Genomic DNA, 23,497 nt, shown 5'->3' on the forward strand with positions numbered 1-23,497 from the left:
TTCCTGTGTTTCTCGGTGGTCACTCCAGCCTGTGTGTCTGCTGTTGTATGCGCAGACTGCTCTCCAGTCCTTGTTTTGTTTTCATTTTTGATGCCTCAGGTAGATCCTGAATAAAATAGTTTCTTTTCCCGCAACTTGAGTCCTCCCTTCTTCCACCTCACGACAAAATTGGCTACATGGGGGCCCTTGGGTTTGTTATAGCCCCAGGGCCCTATCCGTGTTCTTAATTTGGGTTTTAATAATTTCCCATTTTTATGTTTGAATTTACATTGTGAAAAACAAGGTTGTGTCGCACATTATTTTAACATAGTATCATCATCATATCAGTGTAGATGTAGATGGACTAAAATAAAACCATTAAAATGTCAAGTAAATAAGTATTGTGATACTTGGTGCCACAGTGACACTCTTGTCCCAAAAAGTATTGCTATACCACGATACTCAATATGTTGTCCCACGGTGAGTCATTTTTCCCTGTTGCACCTACACAAAATTTGAGGGTTCCCCCACCTGCCAAATTCCACTTTAACCACTGATGGTCATATATTAATAAGTGGTATGCTAACAATTTATTAATGTGTTGTAAGTTATCTTAAACCATAAATCAAACAGGTCATTAGTAGATGGTTAATAAGTAATTAGTTGATACATTATTTATAATTCATAAATCATTGACATATTCAATATCAAAATAGTTTTAATATAATTATCTCAATAAACTATGCCTAAACTATGTAATAAACTCAATAAACTATGCATATTACTAGGATATAGTCTGATTATTAGTACTTATAGTTATAAACCACATATTGATGCCTTATTCTGCATCACCATGTTCTGCATCCTATAATCCACCCAATTCCTAAATTTAAAAATTAACAACTACCTTACTAACTATTAATAAGCAGTCATTAGGAGTTTATTGAGTTAATAGTTAATTAATAGTGAGAATTGGACCCTAAACTAAAGTGTGACTGGAAAGTGAGAGAGTACAAAAGTTTGTTTATATATTGTATTGGAAACTGATAGGCCTAGTTTCATGCAGTGTAAATAATTGTCTGACTCGGCGCCCCACTGACAAAATATTTTAAAAACAAAAAGTGCATAAAACTTCAAGTGTATTCAAAACTTCAAACTCTATCCTTTAAATACAATGGTATTTTTCAATACAATTTCCCCCTGAAATTGCATCGTCAACACGGCATCCTCAATAAACCCGTCTCCGGCGTGATGACTCCGATTGTTTGAATATTACAATTTAATAATACTTAAATCAATATGTCATCCTCAATAAACCCGTCTCCGGCGTGTTGCCTCCAATCCTTCGAATATTCCGATCTATTATGACCTCTGACCTGTAAAGTTTCCAGAATAATAATCATACGCTGTTTGTTAATTGGCCAGAGGAGAACTGCCCCCCCGACTGAGCCTGGTTTCTCCAAGGTTTATTTTTCTCCATTAGGTCACCTGATGGGGTTTTGGTTTCCTTGCCACTGTTGCCTCTGGCTTGGCGTGCTCAGTTGGGGACACTAAATTTGTCTACATTTTTCAACTAAATATCAAAATAAATCTAATTATTAAACTAAATAAACCATATAAACTAAATTACTGATCTAATTACTGATCTAAAGCCCACACTGTCACTGTATAATAATTGAAATGAACTGATGACATCACCGTTTTCTCCAGAATGGCTAGACGGCTGAATAAAATTATGCTGCATTATTTTCCTGTTTAACACTGTAAAGCTGCTTTGAAACAATCTGCATTGTTAAAAGTGCTATATAAATAAAGTTGACTTGACTTGACTATTTTTCATTATATTGGGAAGACCATGTAAATGGTTATCATTAGGCTACCATCTGTCTGTGCACAACACCAACAGCACACCTGTGCGCAGCAGAGTTTTTACAGTGGCATTGGACTTATTCAACTGGCCAATGGACTGGTCGATCACAGTCTTTCTGTGTCTGTCATTATACCATTATGTTGCTCTGCTTAGACTGAGTCAAATGCGCATCATTGATCATTATTCGCATGAAAATGTTTTCTCAGAACATGAATTCTGTTATTTAGAACACAATTTAAAGCAGAATTATCATGCGCCAAGCAATCTAGTTAAAACACAGCATGCCACAGGAAAAGTGTTCAAAAGCAGCACATCCACTACAAATATTTCTTCTTAAGCTAATATAAAAAGATTTGTAACTGTTATAATTTTTTCATGAAGTTTCAGTGCTGAACTTCATTAATGAGAATGCTGTATTTAATCTAAATTTGCATATCAGATGTAAAACAGAGTATCCGTACAGTGCGCACATATTTACACCTAGTTTATTTTTTATTATAGATCCCAATATATCCGTGGTAAATGCGTACGCACATTTCAAAGCCTTTTTGTGGATACGCAATGTTTATACATCAGGCCCCTGTAATGCATGCCTTTGGATTGTGGTGGAAACAGGAGAACAATAAAAACACCACTCACCTCAGTTTCACCAGTTTACACTGAGAATGTTTCAGTAGATCTGAAAGCTGCTTTATTCCCAATTGTCCAATGTCATTCTCACTCAGGTCCAGCTCTCTCAGATGATACGGGTTTGATCTCAGAGCTGAACTCAGAGCAGCACAACCTCCATCACTCATCCAACAATATCTCAACCTGTGAATGATTATTTAAAATGCATAATATATAATCTGATTCATGTTTATATATGGGAAAAATCTTTTAAAGTCACAAGAGGGAAAAACATAACTACATATAACAATAAAAATAACTATAAAAGGTACTTTCAGTTTTTACTCAAACAAATATATGAAACAAAGCGAAAGACACTCACCCCATTTTCTCCAGTTTACACTGAGGATCTTCCAGTAGAGCTGAAAGCTCCTTCACTCCTAAATCTGTAATGTTATTCCCACTCAGGTCCAGCTCTCTCAGATGAGACGGGTTGGATCTCAGAGCTGAGCTCAGATCAGCATAACCTCTGTTACTGATATAACAAGATCTCAACCTGTGAGTGTGAAGAAAACACATTAAATACTGATGTCTAGAAAAGTTAAAAAAAAACTTTAACTTAACTAAAACAAATATATGAAACAAAGCCAGAGACACTCACTCCAGTTTCTCCAGTTTACACGGAGGATGTTTCAGTAGATCTGAAAGCTCCTTCACTCCTGAATCTGTAATGTTATTCTCACTCAGGTCCAGCTCTCTCAGATGAGACGGGTTTGATCTCAGAGCTGAGCTCAGATCAGCATAACCTCTGTTACTGATATAACAAGATCTCAAACTGTGAGTGTGAAGAAAAAAATATTAAATACTGATGTCTAGAAAAGTACAGGGAAACAAACTTTAACTTAAATAAAACAAATAAAGTCAGTGACACACACCCCAGTTTCTCCAGTTTACACTTAGGATGTTCCAGTAGATCTGAAAGTATCTTCACTCCTGAATATCCAATGTTATTCCCACTCAGGTCCAGATCTCTCAGATGATATGGGTTTGATCTCAGTTCAGCACATCTTGTGACTCCAATTCCACTCTGAGACACCCTACATTTAATTATAAGAATTTTTTCCCACTCCAAATCAGAAAATATTGTTCATAACATAAAATACAAGTATGTACATACATGTTGCTCACATATTATGGTATCCCAGTTTGTGCTGAATACAGTGTAATTACACTTTTGCCATTAATGTGTTTATAAGCAACTGAAAAAAACACAAATGTAAGAGCATGTCAAAACTTCTAAAGGGCCCCAAAACAGCTCAGACTCCTAGGGGTTAAGGTGTCCGTGTCACAGTGTAATTATACATTTAAGTACTGAGTAATAATAACTACCTACATGCACTTACTATAGGGTTAGGATTAGGGTGTTAGGGTTTAGCTTAGTTGCATATAATTATGCACAATTTATAGCAATCACTATAGTAACTACATGTAACACGTGTAACAAAGACACTGCAAAATAAAATGTTACCTTTATTTTCATGCATAACACAGATTTAATTACTCACTCATGTTCTCCAGATGATTTGACCACTGGTCGAAGCTTCAGTTCTTCTGATTGAGGAGATTTGATCTGATCCAGCTGCTGTTCTGGGTTCAGAAGCATAAACACCAGAGCTGAAAACTCAGCAGGAGAGAGTCTAGGTCCAGATTTCAGATGTGTTTTTATCTGATGGATTAGATAACGGTCATCCAGCTCTCTCAAAGCATCAAACAGGAGACTGATTTCGACTGCATTTTCTGAACAGGAATTCATGATCAGGGTTTTGATGTGTTGAACTGCATCTTGACTGGATGAAGATCTGCTTCTTCTCTTTGTCTGGAGGTCTTTTAAAGCTCTCTGACTGGACTCCAGTGTCAAACCCAGTAAGAAGCAGAAGAAGAGATCCATCGGTTTCTGTAGAGCGATGTTCAGCACTTTCTGGAGCGAGTTGTAGTCTGTGAAGCTCTGCTCTCCAAATTCAAGATTCAAGCTGGAGAGATCTCTGAGATGGACTATATTTCCTCCATTAATGATCTCAGTCACATATAAAGCTGCCAGAAACTCATGTGTTCTGTGATTCATGAAACAGAAGGACTTGCTTTGTTCATCCATCACTTTTATGATCAATGAGTTTGTCAGATCACTTTCGTCTCTAAATCCACATGTCTTCAAATCTTCATCACTGAAGAGAGAGCTGCCGTTTTCCAGCAGGTCAAACGCTATTTTCCCCAGAGCTATGATGGTCTCTCTTCTCTCTCGATTCGGTTCGGTCTGAGCTAACAGAAATCTGCTGTACATCTGAGTGAGAGTCTTGGGGAAATGTGCACGGCCTGTTCTGATCATTTCCTCTGGAAACGCTGCGATGATTCTACAGTAATCTGGTGAATAACACATGCTGTTGATGCGTGATGATGATATCTGGATGTGACTGAGGACTTCTCTACACATTCTCTGATCATTGATGTTCTTTCCGAAATATTCCTTCTTCTGTTCATCATTAAAGCCCTGGATCTCTGTCACACGATCAATATATTCAGCAGGAATCTGATTGGCTGCTGCTGGTCTGCTGGTGATCCAGATCTTAGCATTTGGAAGCAGATTTCCCATGATGAGGTTTGTCAGTAGATCAGAGACTGAGGCTTGTCTGTTTATATCAGTAATCTTCTTTGTGTTTTCCAGAGGGAGTTTAAACTCATGTAGTCCATCAAAGATCAGCATGATCCTGTCAGAGTCAGTGGGCTTCAGATGTTCAGTGTTTTTAAAGCATCGCTGCAGAAGCTCCATGAAGGTACACTCCTTCACCATCTCTCTGATAATGTTCAGCTTCTGGAAAGGGATCAGTAATACATATTCAATCTCAGGGTTTGACTTCTCTTCAGCCCAGTCCAGGATGAACTTCTGCACAGTCAAAGTTTTTCCAATGCCAGCTTCACCCTTCATCAAAACTCTCCTGATATTCTGGCCTTCAAAGATGTCTTTACACTTGATCTGTGTTTTATCCCTGATTTGAGAATCCTGTTCCTCTGTGATGTGGGGCTCAATGAAGACATCGTTCAGTAGTCGTCTTCTCTCTCCAGGTGATTTTTCTTCCTTCAGATACTGAAACTCCTCCTTCAGTCTCAGTTTGAACATCTTTGATAAGGACTCTGATACTACACAGACACAAACACAGTTCAGATACTTTCACATCACATGCTTCTCCTTTATACTGTAAGCCCAGTCATCCCAACGACAGCTTCCGATAAGCGGGAGAAGGTTTCCTGCGTGTTCGGTCTCTTCAACATAGCACATTTTTTTTAGCTCCATTTAAACTTTTATCTGACTACATTTTATCATGACCTTGAATTTAGGTTAGAATGCCAAAAGTAATCGTAACTAATGCCAATGTGTCAGTCGGAGCTCCCCTCCGCTTCAATCTGAGTTCTTGTCCATTACTAACCTAAGCATAGTTTTGTGGTGTTATGGACTTAGTTCAAATACAATTTACTATGACAGTATAAATTATAAATAAGTGCAAAATCCAAATTAATCCTACAACCCCAAATCAGAAAAAGTTGGGACAGTATGGAAAACACAAAAAAAAAAAAAAAGAAGTGATTTCTAAATTTACTTTCATTGCAGACAACATGAACACAAAATATTTCATGTTTTGTCTGGTCAACTTCATGTCATTTGTAAATATGCATCCTTTCCTGTCATTCAGACCTGCAACACATTTCAAAAAAAGTTGGGACAGGAGCAATTTAGGGCTAGTAATGAGGTAAAATGGTTAAATAATGATGTGATTTGAAACAGGTGATGTCAACAGGTGATTGTAATTATGATTTGATACAAAAGCAGCATCCAAGAAAGGTCTAATCCTTTAGGAGCAAAGATGGGCCGAGGATCGCCAGTTTGCCAACAAATATGTGAGAAAATTATTGAAATGTTTAAAAACAATGTTCCTCAAAGAAAGATAGGAAGAGATTTGGATATTTCACATTCAACAGTGCATAACATAATTAAAAGATTCAAGGAATCTGGAGGAATTTCAGTGCGTAAAGGACAAGAGCGCAAGCCTAAGCTGAACAACCGTGATCTCCGATCCCTCAGGCGGCACTGCATCAAGAATCGTCATCATCTAGAAGCCATATCACCACATGGGCTCAGGACTACTTTGGAAAACCTTTGTGAAGTACCACAATACGTAGTTACATCCACAAATGCCAGTTAAAACTGTACTGTGCCAAATGGAAGCCCTATGTTAACAGTGTCCAGAAGCGCCGTCGACTTCTCTGGGCTCGGAGGCATCTGGGATGGACCATCACACAGTGGAAACGTGTACTGTGGTCAGATCAATCAGTATTTGAGGTATTTTTGGGGAGGAATGGACGCCGTGTGCTCCGGACCAAAGAAGAAAAGGATCATCCAGACTGTTACCAGCAACAAGTCCAAAAGCCAGGGTCTGTCATGGTATGGGGTTGTGTCAGTGCCCTTGGCAAAGGTAACTTGCACTTCTGTGAAGCCACCATTAATGCTGAAAAGTACATAGAGATTTTGGAGCATAATATGCTGCCTTCAAGAAGACATCTTTTCCAGGGACGTCCATTCATATTTCAACAAGACAATGCAAAACCACATTCTGCACACATTCTGCAGTCCTGGCTGCGGAGGAAGAGGGTACGGGTACTTGATTGGCCTGCCTGCAGTCCCGACCTGTCTCCAATAGAGAATGTGTGGCGCATTTTGAAGCGTAAAATGCGACAACGAAGACCCCGTACTGTTGCCCACCTTAAGACTTGTTTGCAGGAAGAATGGGACAAAATTACACCTGAAACACTTCATCACTTGGTGTCTTCAGTCCCTAAACGTCTTTTAAGTGTTGTGAAAAGGAATGGCAACATTACAAAGTGGTAAATGCTTTACTGTCCCAACTTTTTTTTTAAATGTGTTGCAGGTCTGAATGACAGGAAAGGATGCATATTTACAAATGACATGAAGTTGACCAGACAAAACATGAAATATTTTTTGTTCATATTGTCTGCAATGAAATACAAGTCAAAGTAAATTTAGAAATCACTTCTTTTTTTTTTTTTTGCGTTTTCCATACTGTCCCAACTTTTTCTGATTTGAGGTTGTATTACTAGCAAGTAATACTCAAAAAACAGAACTGAGTATTCCCAAAAACACTTACGCGCTCCCGCTGTTTCACTGTCCAGGTGCTTCTCCTATAATATAACAGAAAGGGACATGGCACAGGTTAGGGTTTTCACTGAAGGTGCAATTCACTGAAAAAATGTAACATAGATTTAGGTGGAAGAGAATCACGAGCACTGGAGATGTACCAGAAACTTTAAAGGGAAAGTTCACTTTAAAATGAAAATGATCCAATGATTTACTCCCCCTCAAGTCATCCTAGGTGTATATGACATTCTTCTTTCAGACAAACACAATCAGAGTTATATTAAAAGTTTTATAATTACAGTGAATAGCTGTTTCTGTTTAGAAGTCCATATAAGTGCATCTATGCATCATAAAAGTGAATCTATCCATAATAAAAGTGCATCTATCATCATAAAAGTGCCTCTATCCATCATAAAAGTGCATCCATCCATCATAAAAGTGCATCTATCCATCATAAAAGTGCATCAATCCATCATAAAAGTGCATCTATCCATCATAAAAGTGCATCATTAAAGTGCATCTATGCATCATAAAAGTCATAAAATTGCATCATAAAATTGCATGCATCATAAAAGTGCATCAATCCATCATAAAAGTGCATCAATCCATCATAAAAGTGCCTCTATCCATCATAAAAGTGCATCCATCCATCATAAAAGTGCATCCGTCCATCATAAAAGTGCATCCATCCATCATAAAAGTGCATCTATCCATCATAAAAGTGCATCCATCCATCATAAAAGTGCATCCATCCATCATAAAAGTGCATCCGTCCATCATAAAAGTGCATCCATCCATCATAAAAGTGCATCTATCCATCATAAAAGTGCATCCGTCCATCATAAAAGTGCATCCATCCATCATAAAAGTGCATCCGTCCATCATAAAAGTGCATCCATCCATCATAAAAGTGCATCCATCCATCATAAAAGTGCATCCGTCCATCATAAAAGTGCATCCATCCATCATAAAAGTGCATCCATCCATCATAAAAGTGCATCCATGCATCTTAAAAGTGCATCCATACGGCTCCAGTGGGGTTAATAAAGGCCTTCTGAAGCAAAGCGATGTGTTTGTGTAAGAAAAATATCCATATTTAAAACTTTACAAACTAAAATAACTAGCTTCTGCAAACTGTCGTACATGTGTTCACAAGAGACTGGTGTAGGACGCAGGCATAGCATAATTCCGGTGACCAACGCGGAAGTGCAGAGGATCGAGCGAAACAAAACATGGTTCTCGCAAGAACTAGCATATTCTCACCAGAGCATCTACGTCATATGCTGGAACGCGCGTACGACAGTTAGCGGAAGTTAAAGATTACAGTTTGTAAAGTTTTAAATATGGATATTTTTATTACACAAATGCCTTGCTTCGCTTCAGAAGGCCTTTATTAACCCCCCAGAGCCATGTGGAGCACTTTTATGACATAATTATGGGCTAATTTTCATTTTTGGGTGAACTATCCCTTTAAGAAATAAATATTCAAAGGTTAAAGTCACATGAAAGCCAATAGTCTTGATTGGAATGCTGCTGCGGTAAACAGCAGCCGAGCCACCACCCCTAGATGTCAAACGAGGTTTGGCCAGGTAGCTGAGTGAGGAGATGTAGGTGGAGATTAGGAGCTTGCCATGTTTCAGTGAGTAGCAGGGAGTCAAGGTTTTTTCTCAGTTAGTAAGGCGCAAAGCACAAAGCAATTGCAAGATGAAACGCGTAGTCATTGCGCATATGTAGATTAGTCAGAGACGGATGACAGGAAACAGCAATTAATGAAGTCAGATTTTGTCCACAGTGAGTAGACAGCAGCATAGAATAGAATATTCAATGTGATATCCAAGCAATTAGACTAGATAGATGGAATGGCTGAGGATAACATGCAGCACGGTTTGAGCTCATATTCATGAACATACAATACCTTGTTGCTGGTAACATCTCGATCTGGATTCCCTGGTTGTAGATTGCTCCTTCTACAGGAAAAAAAATATATATATTTTTTCACTTTTCAGAAAATGAATGTCTCATTATGAAAGTCAACTTGTGCTGTGACTATTTAACTTAAACGCTAGAAATAAAGGGTATAACATTTAGTAGGTGTAGTGTCAAACACACCAGGAGACCGTTTTAATAAGGAGGTTCAATCAACTCTGATTTAAAATTTGAACTCTGAGTTGACTCAGAACAGCTGAATTAAGTTAGTTCAATCTAGTAGACTGACTCTGAGACTATAAAAAGCCATTGTAGGATTTGCGGGCTCACCAGACACATATTAATCTTCCATATGATTTTTTCAAACATAATTCCACACAAAACTCAACTCAACAAATCAACAATCTATGGCTGTAAAAGAAGTGGTCTCCGTTCAGTCTGTGTCAAGCTACCAAAACCCCTGGCTAAGTACTTTATGGCCTTGCAAACTTTGGGCCACACCAAGATAACGGCAGAGTTTGTTTGATCCCCAAGACAAAGAGCCAAAAGAGATCCCCTTCTTCTCAAAAACCTTTAAATGAACTCTGAGTGACACGGTTAAAATCCACAGGAACATCCATAGCGATGTCACATATAAAAGGCTGCATTCAAACAGCCTTCTACTGCATAATTCTACATCATGTCTATAGCCAATACACGTGACCATTATGCATATATATATTACTTACAATCAGTGGTTAAATTGGCTTTTGTAGGGAGGGGGAGCCCTTATTTACGGTGAATGGTCATTCAAAATCGCGCCGGAAAAAGACTTAATGTGTTTTTACACCAAAGGAGCTCTTTTTCCAGTATTACTGTGTAAGGTTGGGTTGAGTAGTTATTCAAAAAAAGAGAAATACTTTACAGTTCACTTAGGGCCATAGGCAGGGTTTTTAAAATCAGTGAGGTCCCAAATTTGAGGTAGTAAGGGGGGTTCGGGGAAATGCTCCCCCGAGAAAATTTTTATTTCTCTGATCTACATATGTGCATTTTTAATAAGTTTGAAGGCCAAAAAATGTATAATAAATAGCTTTCAAAACCATGTCAGTGGGCAGTAGATTATTTGACAATACCCCCCTAAAGCTGAGCTTTGACTGTAGTCTTTAATTTCCGTCTGTGTCCCTGAAAAGTGTTGGGAACTTTTGACCAAAGAGCCATTTTTTTCATTTTTGGTAAATGCATTTTTCCAAAAGAGCCACAGTAAAAAAAAAAAAAAAAAAAATATTAAAAAGCATTTTTTTTTTCAATAAAATGTCAACAGTAGTAATTATTAGGTCCATAACTAAAAACAAACAATTATGCAGCAAACAATAAATAAATAAGTTGCAATATGGAATTAATTGTGCAGGGCTTTCACTGTGAGGTTGACCAACTGATGAGTGTAAATCCTCTTAGTGTGTGTGAACGCCCACAGTGCTTACATCTACTGTGTTTATGTGAATACTCGACTGGGCATTTTGATATATTTCTGTGTTTATTTGGCCGTTTAGGCGCGCAACCGAAGACAAAGGCTAGTATGCTTGTCCGTTTGTCCGTGTTGCGAGCGCGTGCACAGCTTCCTGTCACGCCGCATTCACACGGGGCGTCTGCGTCAATGCTTCTCGTTTACTTTGAATGGGTGACGTCATGCGTTGCCGAACTGAATTGTGGGTTCCGTCACGTCGCTTCACTCGCGTTGCAAGCGGCAAAAGTTGAAGATTTCTCAACTTTTCAAGCGCCAACGCAGGCGTCATCCAATAAGATCCCCCTATGCAAATATACTAGAGCAGACGCTAGCCAATTGTGTTTGTTTAAAACACCGGTGAATGAAGAGTGAAGAACGATCTAAAATGGAGGAAAAGCTAAATTGCGGCGTCAGTAATTCAGTCGTCTTTCGTGACTTATCATGCTTTTATTATTTATTTTATCGTGACACTCACGCACAGCACTGAACACACAACTTGAATATTATTATCATAAACTTGTCATTAACCTCGGTAGGCTGTACAACAAGGGAATTGTAATTGGCTGCTTTTTTCTGCAGAGAACGGATCTCTGTTGATGTGTGTCTAATCTTTTTATCGATCATGTTAGTAAATGTTAGATATGTTGGTAAAGTGTGAGAGAGGTTCCCGACCGCTGCTCTAGCCGTTCGCGGATCTCCATGGTAACTCACTGTTAGAATTGTGACGGTTTTACCTTGATGGCTGTGGCCGCGGTGCTGAACCAGAGAACGCAGCGATTAATGCATTATGATGTCTGATAATTCCATGTAGCCTGTTTTTGCCAGGAGACGATCAATAATTAAAGTCTAATAACAATATTTCGTGCTGAAGGAGATGGAGCTGAGCTCCAGCAGGGTGTGTTGTGGACCTGAGGAGGCGGAGCTGCGCTCCGGTGCGCTCCGGCCCAATTTAACCTCTGCTCACAATTCATGTAATTGTTATAACTATGGAATGGTTGATTCAAAGTGTGCCTTGCTTGGTATCAGTGTAATTGTATGCTCATAATTCAGAAGATGGCTTGATTGAAATCTGTGTAAAATGTATCATGTTCTTATAATAAGAAATCATGTCTAAATCCACTCTCTGCTTAGAGCGGGAAGTTAGGAGACAACAGATAACAGGTAATTAATGGTGAGGGGCGGGGAAGTAGTCACCTCTGAACCAAAGATGATGCCTAATAACGAGCTACAAACCCAAGTAATACCTCCAGATTCTAAACTGAACTGGTGCAGTGATATCAAATTTATTAACGGCACCTAAGAAACGATAGGAGGGTTAAATGAATGATTGATGGTTCGTTCAGGTCATTTGGGATTTCATAATTTCTCTCTCTTAACCCCCTCGAGTCGGCCGTCACGCCAGCGCGACCGACTCTCTTTTTTTCTTATCAGTGCCAAAGAGGCTCAAATAACTCAAGTATTATACATCATTATAATCTGTTAAGTTTCTATTTTTATTTGTGTACAGTCGCAATAAAAACGAAATGTTGTACTTTTTGCAAAATAAAGAAAACAAACATGATGCGCGATCTGCAGCCTCTCTCTCAAAGACGTTCATTCAGATAGTCTTCAGAAAATGGCCTGTAGTTTAGAGAATATTTAGCACACAAACATAAGACATATGTCTAAAGAAACATTAAAATGTCAGGTTTTAAATAATATAAACCAAATCAAAAACAAATATTCTGTGTTTATGTAATCTGTTTGAAAAGAGAGAGATGTCAGTCGTTCCAGAACCTCTTCATTATCCGCTAATGCGGCCACTCCCACGCCCACGGAGCACGTGCTCTTTTGAGATTCAAATACTGATGATCCAGAGTCGACGCCCACATCAACTCAAACAAACACATCAAGTGAATCGCTATATTTCAGCTACATCGTTTTGAGACGCGTTGAGGAATAATTCTGAAATAATTCTCCTCATGGAAAGCTGTTCATGTTCTGTTCAGACATGGTGGAGGGTTCCACACGAGCCCAACTCTCTCGGAGGCCATCATTTCCGGATCAGTATCGGGCACAGCGGGTCTTCCCAAAGGAGCCCCCTGTGGCGACACGTCATCTCCAGAGAAATCTGACCCTCCCTCCGATGCAGCAATGGACATCTGGTCCTCGAGAGGAGCCCCGAAGGATACGGGCGGCTCACTGTAACCCTCAAATCGCCCGAGCTACTGCCTGAAGTAACCCTCTGTGGAGGGTTAGATCGAGGCAGAGGCACGGGGACTCCACCCCTTGCGAGATGGAGTCTCGACCGCAAGTCCGAGATGGTCATGTTCCTGCAGTGAGAACAAGTCATCCACCAGGTGACCATCCCTTGGTGTAATCAATAAAGTTTCATTTGTGCTTACGAATTTAATGTCTTAAACTGCTGATCTAAGTTACCTGGTTCTTAAATAGTGTTTCACTATTTTGTGGCTATTAATATCTGCTGCAGAGTTGATAGTTATGGCCCGTTCAAAGGTACATGCGGATGAGTCATTTGCTTGGTTGTAAAATAAGTGATTCTTTCAAATTCCCTATGAATGAATTAATAGTTTAATTTGAGCTAAATAGACCTGTTTCCCTTTTACACATCTTACATCATGATCAATGGAGCTCCGAAATTATGATTCACCATGGCAACAGCACCCGGACAAAAAAAAAAAGTCAATTTGTAAGGTTAATTCTTAATCACTGTAATAATATCAGAGGTGAAAACTGGCAGAATGGTGAGTTAGTGAACTAATATTCATTTTCATGGTACCTCACGGGCAAAAAAAAGAAAAGAAAAAATAACGTGAAAAGCAATTAAAAATTAACTATGAAAACATTCAATCAGGTAAAGGTAAAGGTTCATAGGTGTAGGTTTCATGAATTTACTAACATTTGACATATTAAAGGTGCAGTGTGTAGTATTTATGAAGATCTATTGGCATAACTATGTTTTCAGTGAAGTATAAAGACCTTACATTATGTTTTTATTACCTTAGAATGAGCCATTTCTTTCTCCATACACCACGGGTCCCCTTACAGTGAAATCGCCATTTTGCGCCACCATGTTTCTACAGTAGCCCTAAAGGGACAAACTTTTCTACAGAGCGCTAGTTACTCTCTGCTGTCTTAGACGACAACATTTTTGTCCTGTGTCAGCCACCGTATCTTCTCTATGTGCTTCAGAAGGGGTGAGCGTTAGGGGATGCAATTCACAACCTCACGACTAGATGCCGCTACAATTTACACACTGCACATTTAAATAAATATCATTCAGTGTCTATTTCAATGTGCAGCAGCTTTTTCCACATAGTCTAATGCTCTTTTCACATAATTAAATGTTTTCTAATCCAATCTGTTACATGTCTTAATTAGGGTAATGACATTAACATTTGACTTCTATTCAGGCAACAGCAAGAAGGCAGAGGCTCACAAAATGATGGGAGGACCTGCACCAGCACCACTGACAGAAGAAGAGGAGATGGAGGAAGAATATTAAAATCCAAAACGAAAAATAATTACTGTTGCTTTTGTATTTGTAGAAAATAAAGATGACCAAATAAATTGTGAATAATTTGTTTATTTAACAGCTGTGGTGGTGGTTATGGCATATAATATCCCAGACTACCCTTCCATTCCATACAGTAATCTGTTTAATTTTTAGAAGGTGTGATGATGGGAATATGTGTGTCATCAAGGCATCCAACCACATTAGAAATCCTAAAGGAAATTCAAATTATTAGGTTACTTGCAGAGGTCGCAGCAAGATGTTATCAAGTGAACGTCATTTAGCAGATTAGCCTCATTTAAACCGATTTCTACACCACAAACCTGCAATATTTGTATTTAAAGATTACTTGCGCTTTAAAAAGCGGGAGGAGACCGGAAGAAAATTTACTGAAGAAAACCAGCTCTCGACTGGGTTAGATTCACATTTACCATGGTAAATGACTCTGAATATAAGTTACCTCGCTTTCAGAAACAGGTTTGACTTACCCTGCTTTCTCAGGTTTGACATATCACCCAGTCATTTCAGTGTTAACAAACTCTCTTTTCACTTAACCTCCTTTCTGAAACAGGCCCTAGGTGCACACTTTTATAATAGAGCATCCACGTTTATTACACTAATCCGTATACATTCATATCAGCCTCCCTGTTCTCTAGCTCCCACTAATTGTCACTATCCTAGAATAGGGATTCTAGAGACATGTCCCTATCAATATCCAGCAACCACTAAATATTCCCTAGCAATAAATCCATAACATTTCAAATATATTTATATGTAACCACTGTTGTAATCACATTTACAAGAGCTACACAGATATTGAGGTATTTTGACTATATCTTTCCTGCATTAAAGTTGCACAGACCATATTTTGTTAACATTCCTTTAAATTGTTTTACATAAACAATGAGGCTGTCACAATCCTCAGTCACCACATAACTACACTTCCCAGCATCCCTTCTGGTCCCCACCTGCATTCAGTCAGCCATCATCACACCTGCCACGGATAATCACTCATCACCACCTGCACTCAATCACAGTTACTATAGATAACATCACACCTCAATTCACTTTTGTTCGTTCAACACTGAACTACTACCTGACCACTTTCCTTCAGATTACCTACCTGAGAATCCCAGTTTCAAACTGTCTTGTCCTCAGTCTTCAGTGTGTCATCATCTGCCCTTCTTCAGTCACCAAGTCACCTCTCATCTCAGCTCTCAACAAGATAAGACCTGTCACTTTCAAGCCATAATGATCTGCTATCCAGAGACTCATCTGCTAACATCCTGTGTGTTGTTCAATAAACTCTATTGAGACTTTTCCTGTGTTTGCATTCTTCTGGGGGGGGGGGGGGGTACTCCAGAAAGCAGGTTATGTGACATACCTGGGTATGTTTAAGAGTAAGTAAGCGGATAACCTCAACTTTCGGTTCCAAAAACTGAAGTAATTTTCATGGTATGTAAGTACATTTACATATTTGGCAGACGCTTTTATCCAAATTAAGCGACTTACAGTGGCTTTATTACAGGGACAATCCCCCTGGAGCAACATGGAGTAAAGTGCCTTGCTCAAGGACACACTGGTGGTGACCGCTGGGATCGAACCAGCAACCTTCTGTGTATCAGTTCCATGGTTTAACCCACTGGACCACCAACTCCACGTAGCCATAGCAACTCACTTTCTGAACATAACCTGTTCCGGACCAGGGGCCCCTTTCAGAAAGGAGGTTAAGTGGAAACTCTGAGTATGTTAACCCTGAAATGAGGGGAACTCTGAGTTTTCTGTTTCAGAATGGGAGGTATGTTAAACCAGAGAAAGCAGGGTAAGTCGAGCCAGTTTCTGAAAGAGAGGTAACTTATGCTCATTTACCAGGGTGACTTACTCTGTGAACCTAAACTGGTCTGAAGCAGGTTTTCTTCGGTAAACCCAGAGTTTATTTTGGTCTCCTCCCCCTTTTTAAAGCGCCAGTGGTGTTTAAATCATTCCTTCATTCATGCTGCACAAATTCTTTTCATACTGAGTATTTGTTCTTACCCTATTGGCAGATAATTTGCAAAATAAGAAAAAATCATTTAAATTAGCTTTTTTTTTGTCCCCCAGGAAACAAGACTAATTACTTGTGTAATTTTTCTTATGTAGAAAATGCACATTGATTTAAGAATCTTTAGATATTTTGACTGGAATTAACAAGACAAAAGAAAAGCATATTTTGCAGTGCAGGTACATTCATTCACTGCAAATATTTTCATCAAGAGGACACAGTCAAAATGACAAAAATAGCATCCTGTAGATGAGGAGGCTGCAGTCATTTGTAGGGAGTTACAATCATTTCAGGAGAGGATTGTTTTGCTTGCTATATCCACATTCATATTTATTAGAGCAGTACCATGTTTTAATGATAGTTTTCTAAATAATATCAGGGATGCAGAATGCATAGAGGTAAGGAAAGGACACTCTTTCTGAATATGTTTGTGTTGTTTCCTGGGCACAAACCCATGAGAGCATCAGACGAGTTTCACAGGATTGCAGGTCAGTGGTGTAGAAATCAGGTTAAAGGGATAGTTCACCCAAAAATGAAAATTTGACATTTATCTGCTTACCCCCAGGCCATCCAAGGTGTAGGTGTCTTTGTTTCTTCAGTAGAACACAAATGGAGATTTTTAACTTCAACCGTTGCTGTGTGTCACCAGAAGTGCTCTCGCGCTCGTATACGTCACTCATTGTTTACTGTATACGAGCGCGAGAGCACTTCTGGCGTTTGCGTAAACTACGCCACATCATGTAAACTTTCCAGAAGTGCTGCGCTCTCGGGGCTGTTGGACATGGTGTTGTATTTGAGGTAAAAAAATTATATAAATAATGTTCGGTTTATCGCACAAACCGATCGTTTCGTGTCTTAAGACATTAATGTGTCGTCGAGAGCCGCATGGTTTAATTTGAAGTTGTCTGTGCATGTTTTTTTTACCCTAATAGATTTAATCACCATTGACAAGCATTTTATGAGTGACACACAGCAACGGTTGAAGTTAAAAATCTCCATTTGTGTTCTACTGAAGAAACAAAGACACCTACACCTTGGATGGCCTGGGGGTAAGCAGATAAATGTCAAATTGTCATTTTTGGGTGAACTATCCCTTTAAATGATGTTCACTTGATATCGTGTTGCAACCTCTGCAAGTAACCTAATAATTTGAATTTCCTTTATCATTTCAAGTGTGGTTGGATGCATTGATGACACACATATTCCCATCATCGCACCTTCTAAAAATGAAACGGATTACTATATAGAAGGGAAGAATACCAGATGGAAGGGTAGTCTGAAATATATGCCATACACCACATGTGTTAAATAAACACAAATGATTCACAATTTATTTGGTCATCTTTATTTCCTAAATACGAAAGCAACATTTCTTTTTTTTCTTGTTGGATTTTTTTCCTCCATCTCCTCTTCTTCTGTCAGTGGTGCTGGTGCAGGTCCTCCCATCATTTTGTGAGCCTCTGCCTTCTTGCTGTTGCCTGAGCAGAAGTAAAATGTTAATTTCATTACCCTAATTCAGAAATGTAACAGATTGGACTGTCAAATGTTTGTAAAGTCATGAAACCTAAACCCATGAACCTTTATGTCTTCACACAAGCGCGATTCATCCACACAGTGTGTGAAACCGCATATAAACACTCCGCAAAATAAGCCTCAAAAGTTATCAAAGGTATGCAACAGCGTTCATATATATATTTTCGATGCAGAGAACAAATTGCGAATGGCTGTGCATTTAATTGTCCGTTGAATTATAGGCGTCACATATATGTAGCCTATTTGTGTAATAGTGAGCTTACAAAACCATGTGTATATTGTGTTGCGTGTTACTTAATGGTAATTTGCAGCATGCATTTGTGGGAAGCTTTGATGCTTTTAATGAGAGCGAAATAAAATTGTCTGAATCAGAAACCATTGATGTGCTGTCAGTCTCCCCTCGTCCCCCTCCAATCCGCCGCTAAACCACGCCCACTTTTATAGCATTTTTCAAAACTGTGGTGAGACTGCTGCTGAAACAGGGGATATATTATATTTTTATACTTCATTTTTAGCTGCTACCACATTCTTTTTTCTTATTTTTTCGCCCATAGGATACCATGAAAAAGAATATTAGTTCAATAACTTGCTCTTCCGTCCGTTTTCACCTCTGATATTATAACAATGATTAAGAATTAAACTTACATTTGACCCGGAAGTATGCGTCTTTTTGTTGGGTGCTGTTGCCATGGTGAATCAAAATTTCTGAGCTCCATTGACCGTGGATTTTCATAGTTGGGGTGCACAAGCTTAACTCAGAGTCAGTCTACTCAGAGTTGATTGAACTAGCTCAATTCAGCTGTTCTGAAACCCAAAACTCAGAGTTTCCCATCTCAGGGTAAGTCAACTCAGAGTTGGTTGAACCTCCTTATTGAAACAGGCCCCAGGTTATGTTCCAGGGTTAATTTGATTAAGAGGTATTCAGATGCGTGTCATATAATTAATATAGTTATATTAATATAACCACATTTGTTATATAGTTACAGTTATATTATATATAATATTACATATTAATTCTAAAGCACTATTATAACAAGGTAATGTTTAAATGTTAATGCAATTCAAATATATTTATTATTTATTTTGTCATCTCACACATGGATCTGCATTCAATTAATTAGCATCAAACAAACAATATAATCATTATTCTCAGTGAATAAAGAATACTTATTAAACGAAAAGTTTGAAAAAATGATTGCATAACACCCAGATAGGTGGCGATGTGCACTAAGTAGGTTATGTAACTCGCCATTAAACAAAAGAAGAACAGGAAGTAGAACGGCGCGCTCTTTCTTAGCATCTGTTTCCATGGTGAATCATTGTTTCGCCGCTCTGTTGAGAATGTCTTGTGTGTTAACCAGGAACATACTAGGAGTTGTCTGAACTTACTCACAGACTTGTTTTTGGAACCAGCATACCTCGAGTAAGCAAGGTTTGGGTAAACCAACTGAGAGTACAAGGTATATGTGACGGTAAATTAACCTTGCTTTCTGGAATACCCCCCTGTTCTATGACAGATGTATACAAAAGTTGGCTGATGTATACTCCAGTTATGAGAGACAGACTTCTGATTCTTGGGGATTTTAATATTCATGTTTCTCTGGCAAAAGACTTTTTAAATCTTATTGACTCATTTAATCTCGTTTAGTCAGTAACAGGTCCAACATATGAAAATGTCACACCCTGGATCTATCCCATGTTTTGCTGCAATGTTTTTTCTGATCACAAGTCTGTTGTGTTTGAAATTTCTCTCCCTTGTCTTGCCATGTGTGCCTGCCTGCAGTCTTCATACAGTGAATTCTGCAACTATTAATGACTTTTGTACGGCCTATAATAATATTGTTTTTCCCCTTACTTTAGATCATGTAGACTGTTCTAAAGAGGTACTCTTGGTTTAACTCTACGTGTACCTGTATTCTAGATTCTGTTGCTCCTTTAAAGCTTAAGCGTACTGAACCTAAATCTGAACCATGGTTAAATGAATCCACTCGTGCCCTGCGACAGGTTTGTAGATGAGTGGAGCGCAAGTGAAAGAAGGACAAGCTTCAAGTTTCTTAAGAGATCTTTAGGGATTGTTTGTCTAATTATCAGAAAATGCTCAAAGTTATTTTTCTGATGTTATTGAAAAAGATTGCTACAAACCTAGAGTCTTATTTAATACGTCAAATTCTGTTATTAATCCTCCTGTTTCTGACTGTCTTGATGCGTCTTTGAAAACATGTGAACATTTTCCTAGACATTTTATTGAGAAGATCTATAATACTCGATCTTAGGGTGCTTTCACACCTGCCTCATTTAGTTTGGTTGAATCGTACTAGAGTTCGTTTTCCCCTTTGGTGCCGTTCGTTTGGTCAGGTGTGAAAGCAGCAATCGCACTCGGGTGCACACCAAAAGCGGACCAAACAAGTGTCCCGAGAGCTCCTTGAAGAGGTGGTCTCGGTACACTTTCAACCAAACTCTGGAGAGGCTCGTTTGTGGTGAGAATGTGATCCGACCTTGAACAGAGGCAACTGCAAAAAGTACTGATCATTTTTGGACTAAACCAGCTACCGTAGTCAGCTGCGCTGTGCATTATGGGATGAGGAAGTGTTTGTTGACAGTCTGCTTCATTATAGAAATGTATTGTTTGTATATTGTGGTGTATACAAACAATGTAATCGATTATGGCCAGGGACTAAACCAGCCCGCGCAGTCGTCTCTCCATAGTTGTGTTGTCTCCCTGTTGTTTGCAGGCTTTTCCTCTTCTGTTGGAATTTCCCCGAATGTAAGTTCTGACCAATCGAAAAGCAGTTTAGGAAATACGCCATGGCCAGTGAGTGATGTGGATGTTGTCATGTGACTGCATTTTGGTTTGTTTCAACTGGTTCGACCAAAGCAATCAGTGTGGTGTGAAAAGAAACCAAAAAAGCTGAAAAATGCTACAACATATAATTGTTTGCCCTTGGTTCGGACCAAATGAACCGAACTAGAGATGTGAAAGCACCCTTAATCAACCACCTGATTATGATCCATCAGTCCCATCTACATGCTCTGCTATCTTTAATCAGTTTGAGCCTGTTTCTTTTATGGTGCGTTCACACCGGACGCGAATGACGCGATTTGCGCAAGTGATTTACATGTTAAGTCAATGCAGAGACGCGAATAGGCATTCTGCAGCGCGATTCGCGCTAATTCGCGTTAACCAATCAGGAGCTTGCTCTAGTAGTGACAACAATGAGGAGAAAATCTGTATATTACTATCTGGTTCAGACAATATGATTATCACTGTGATAACATTAAAGGTCCTGTTCTTCGTGATCCCATTTTTCAAACTTTAGTTAGTGTGTAATGTTGCTATTAGAGCATAAATAATACCTGTAAAATTATAAAGCTCAAAGTTCAATGCCAAGCGAGATATTTTATTTAACAGATATTCCCTTTCAAAGCCTACAGCGAACGGCCGGTTTGGACTACATCCCTCTACTTCCTGCTTTAATGACGTCAGTAGAACAGTTTGTTGACTAACCTCCGCCCACAAGAATATGCAAAAAAGGGGGCGTGGTCTTGTTGCTCCCACGTGAAGAAGAGGAAGTGTTGCGTTTGTATAGTGTGTTTGTCGCCATGTCGTCGAGACGCTGTTATTTTCATCCCGGAGTCAAATCACCTTTGTTTGGCTTTCCCAGGGACGCTGTACTTAGAGATCATTGAGCGCATGCATCTCCGTTATGGTAAGAGTCGTGACCTTTCCGGGCAACGTGCGCTAAGCTGCTGTCGAATCACAACACGGGAACCGCTGGCACAATCAGAACTCGTTACGTATTTCTGAAGGAGGGACTTCATAGAATGAGGAAATTCTCAGGCCGTTTTGAGGACAGTGAAAACAGCGGTATACAGATGAGTAAATTGTGTGAAAAATACTGAGTTTTTTTACACGCGAAACATGAACACGTTATATTGCACACTGTAAACACAATCAAAGCTTCAAAAAACCCCACAAAAAACGGGACCTTTAAATGACATGAAACACAACCCAGTCTCTTTTTGTTAAAAGCAAGTTTATGTTTGATTAATAATACAAAAGTATAAGTAAAAGGTATAATAAGCTATACATGAAATAAAGCAAACAATTCAGTCAAACATTCAAAGTCAGTGTTAGTAGGCTACAACTGTAACTTAAAGTTATCGCCTAAAAATAAACAAGTAATGAAACTTCACTTTGCCCTCAGCCTAAACGATTTGCCAGGGAACAAATTATAGATCCATGAGACCAAAGACCAGCCGTTACATCTACACAAGACGAATTATAGCTCGAGACGCCACAGAGACATCAGAGCCAGTGACAGACGGCAGAAGGAGTGGCCGAGGAAAGGCTGCTCTCACCGGGGTTTATGAGCGCTGAGAGCCGCTTATCCACTGGAGCTCACAACTCCGAAAACGCCAGATAAAATGTTCAAATAGGCACTCTTTATATAAATAAACCACAGATTTGAGCTTTAACTACATTATCGCCTGAAAAAGTCTTAAAACTATATTTTGTCACACATTAACAGTAGATTTTAACCAAAAAGACGTGTAAACTCAGCCATTTCTCAACGAGACAAGCCGCTGGCAGAAGCTCCGCCCATGACGCGAATTTGCGTCTGTTGTGAAGTGAATGTCACGGGCGAATGAAGTGAATTTCACGAGTGAATGAAGCGAGTAAACTCAAAATGTTCAAGCAATTATTTGCGTCATTCGCGTCTGGTGTGAATGCCATATTACAACTCTGGCGGAGATTATTGAACATTTGAAGCCTACAGCCTGAAGATATTATTCCTACTGGCATTTTTAAACAGGCTTTTAATGTTATTGGTTAAATTTTAAAGTAAAGAAGAGCAGACCCAAAACAACGACAACAAAAACAACGAACCTGCTAATCTCCATTTTCCAAAATGCTCTTCCATTTGCGTATAATATTACGTATAATAATTTCTTGAAGCTTTCCAACTTGGTTCCGTGGAATTATGGTACCATGAAGATCATGTTTTGGAGCAGATTAGACGACCATCTTTATCACTAGATACCAGCATCAGCTACCACTTGTTCCCTTGAGAGCTATATTGATTATGTGCTGTGGCTAAGTGGTCCTTCCCTCACTGTTGGCGAGGTTGAAGAAGACTTAAGAGTCAAGAGTCCCTTCCTGCAAAGACGTCCGCTTAAAGGTTCCCTTTACGAAGTCTAGGAAAGCTGTTTCTAACTATGCGGACCTGATGGCAAATCTAGCAGACCCACCTATCATAGCCGTTAAGACAGCTCTTAAGAAGATTTCCCATCTTCGGGCCTCATGTCCAGAATCTATTCCAGTGAGAAACTCCCCAGTC

At 39.1% G+C, this 23,497-nt stretch overlaps 1 protein-coding gene across 5 annotated transcripts in view; it reads right to left on the reverse strand.

Moving 5' to 3' along the window:
• LOC307122289 (uncharacterized protein) overlaps positions 1 to 23,497 on the reverse strand; it is a 196,596-nt gene that overhangs the window by 49,445 nt on the left and 123,654 nt on the right. For 3 of the 5 annotated variants that reach the window (XM_079810334.1, XM_079810333.1, XM_079810335.1), the window contains 7 exons: positions 9,577 to 9,628; positions 7,672 to 7,705; positions 4,024 to 5,650; positions 3,394 to 3,555; positions 3,120 to 3,293; positions 2,841 to 3,014; positions 2,489 to 2,662 (listed from right to left, as the gene is read on the reverse strand). In XM_079810334.1, the coding sequence (XP_079666460.1) occupies positions 2,489 to 2,662; positions 2,841 to 3,014; positions 3,120 to 3,293; positions 3,394 to 3,555; positions 4,024 to 5,650; positions 7,672 to 7,705; positions 9,577 to 9,628 (2,397 nt within the window). The remainder of the gene's footprint in view (positions 1 to 2,488; positions 2,663 to 2,840; positions 3,015 to 3,119; positions 3,294 to 3,393; positions 3,556 to 4,023; positions 5,651 to 7,671; positions 7,706 to 9,576; positions 9,629 to 23,497) is intronic. The other 2 variants (XM_079810337.1, XM_079810336.1) reach the window with 1 other exon arrangement.

This window comes from Gobio gobio (assembly GCF_949357685.1).
Source record: "Gobio gobio genome assembly, chromosome: 25".
Classification (NCBI taxonomy): Eukaryota; Metazoa; Chordata; class Actinopteri; order Cypriniformes; family Gobionidae; genus Gobio; species Gobio gobio.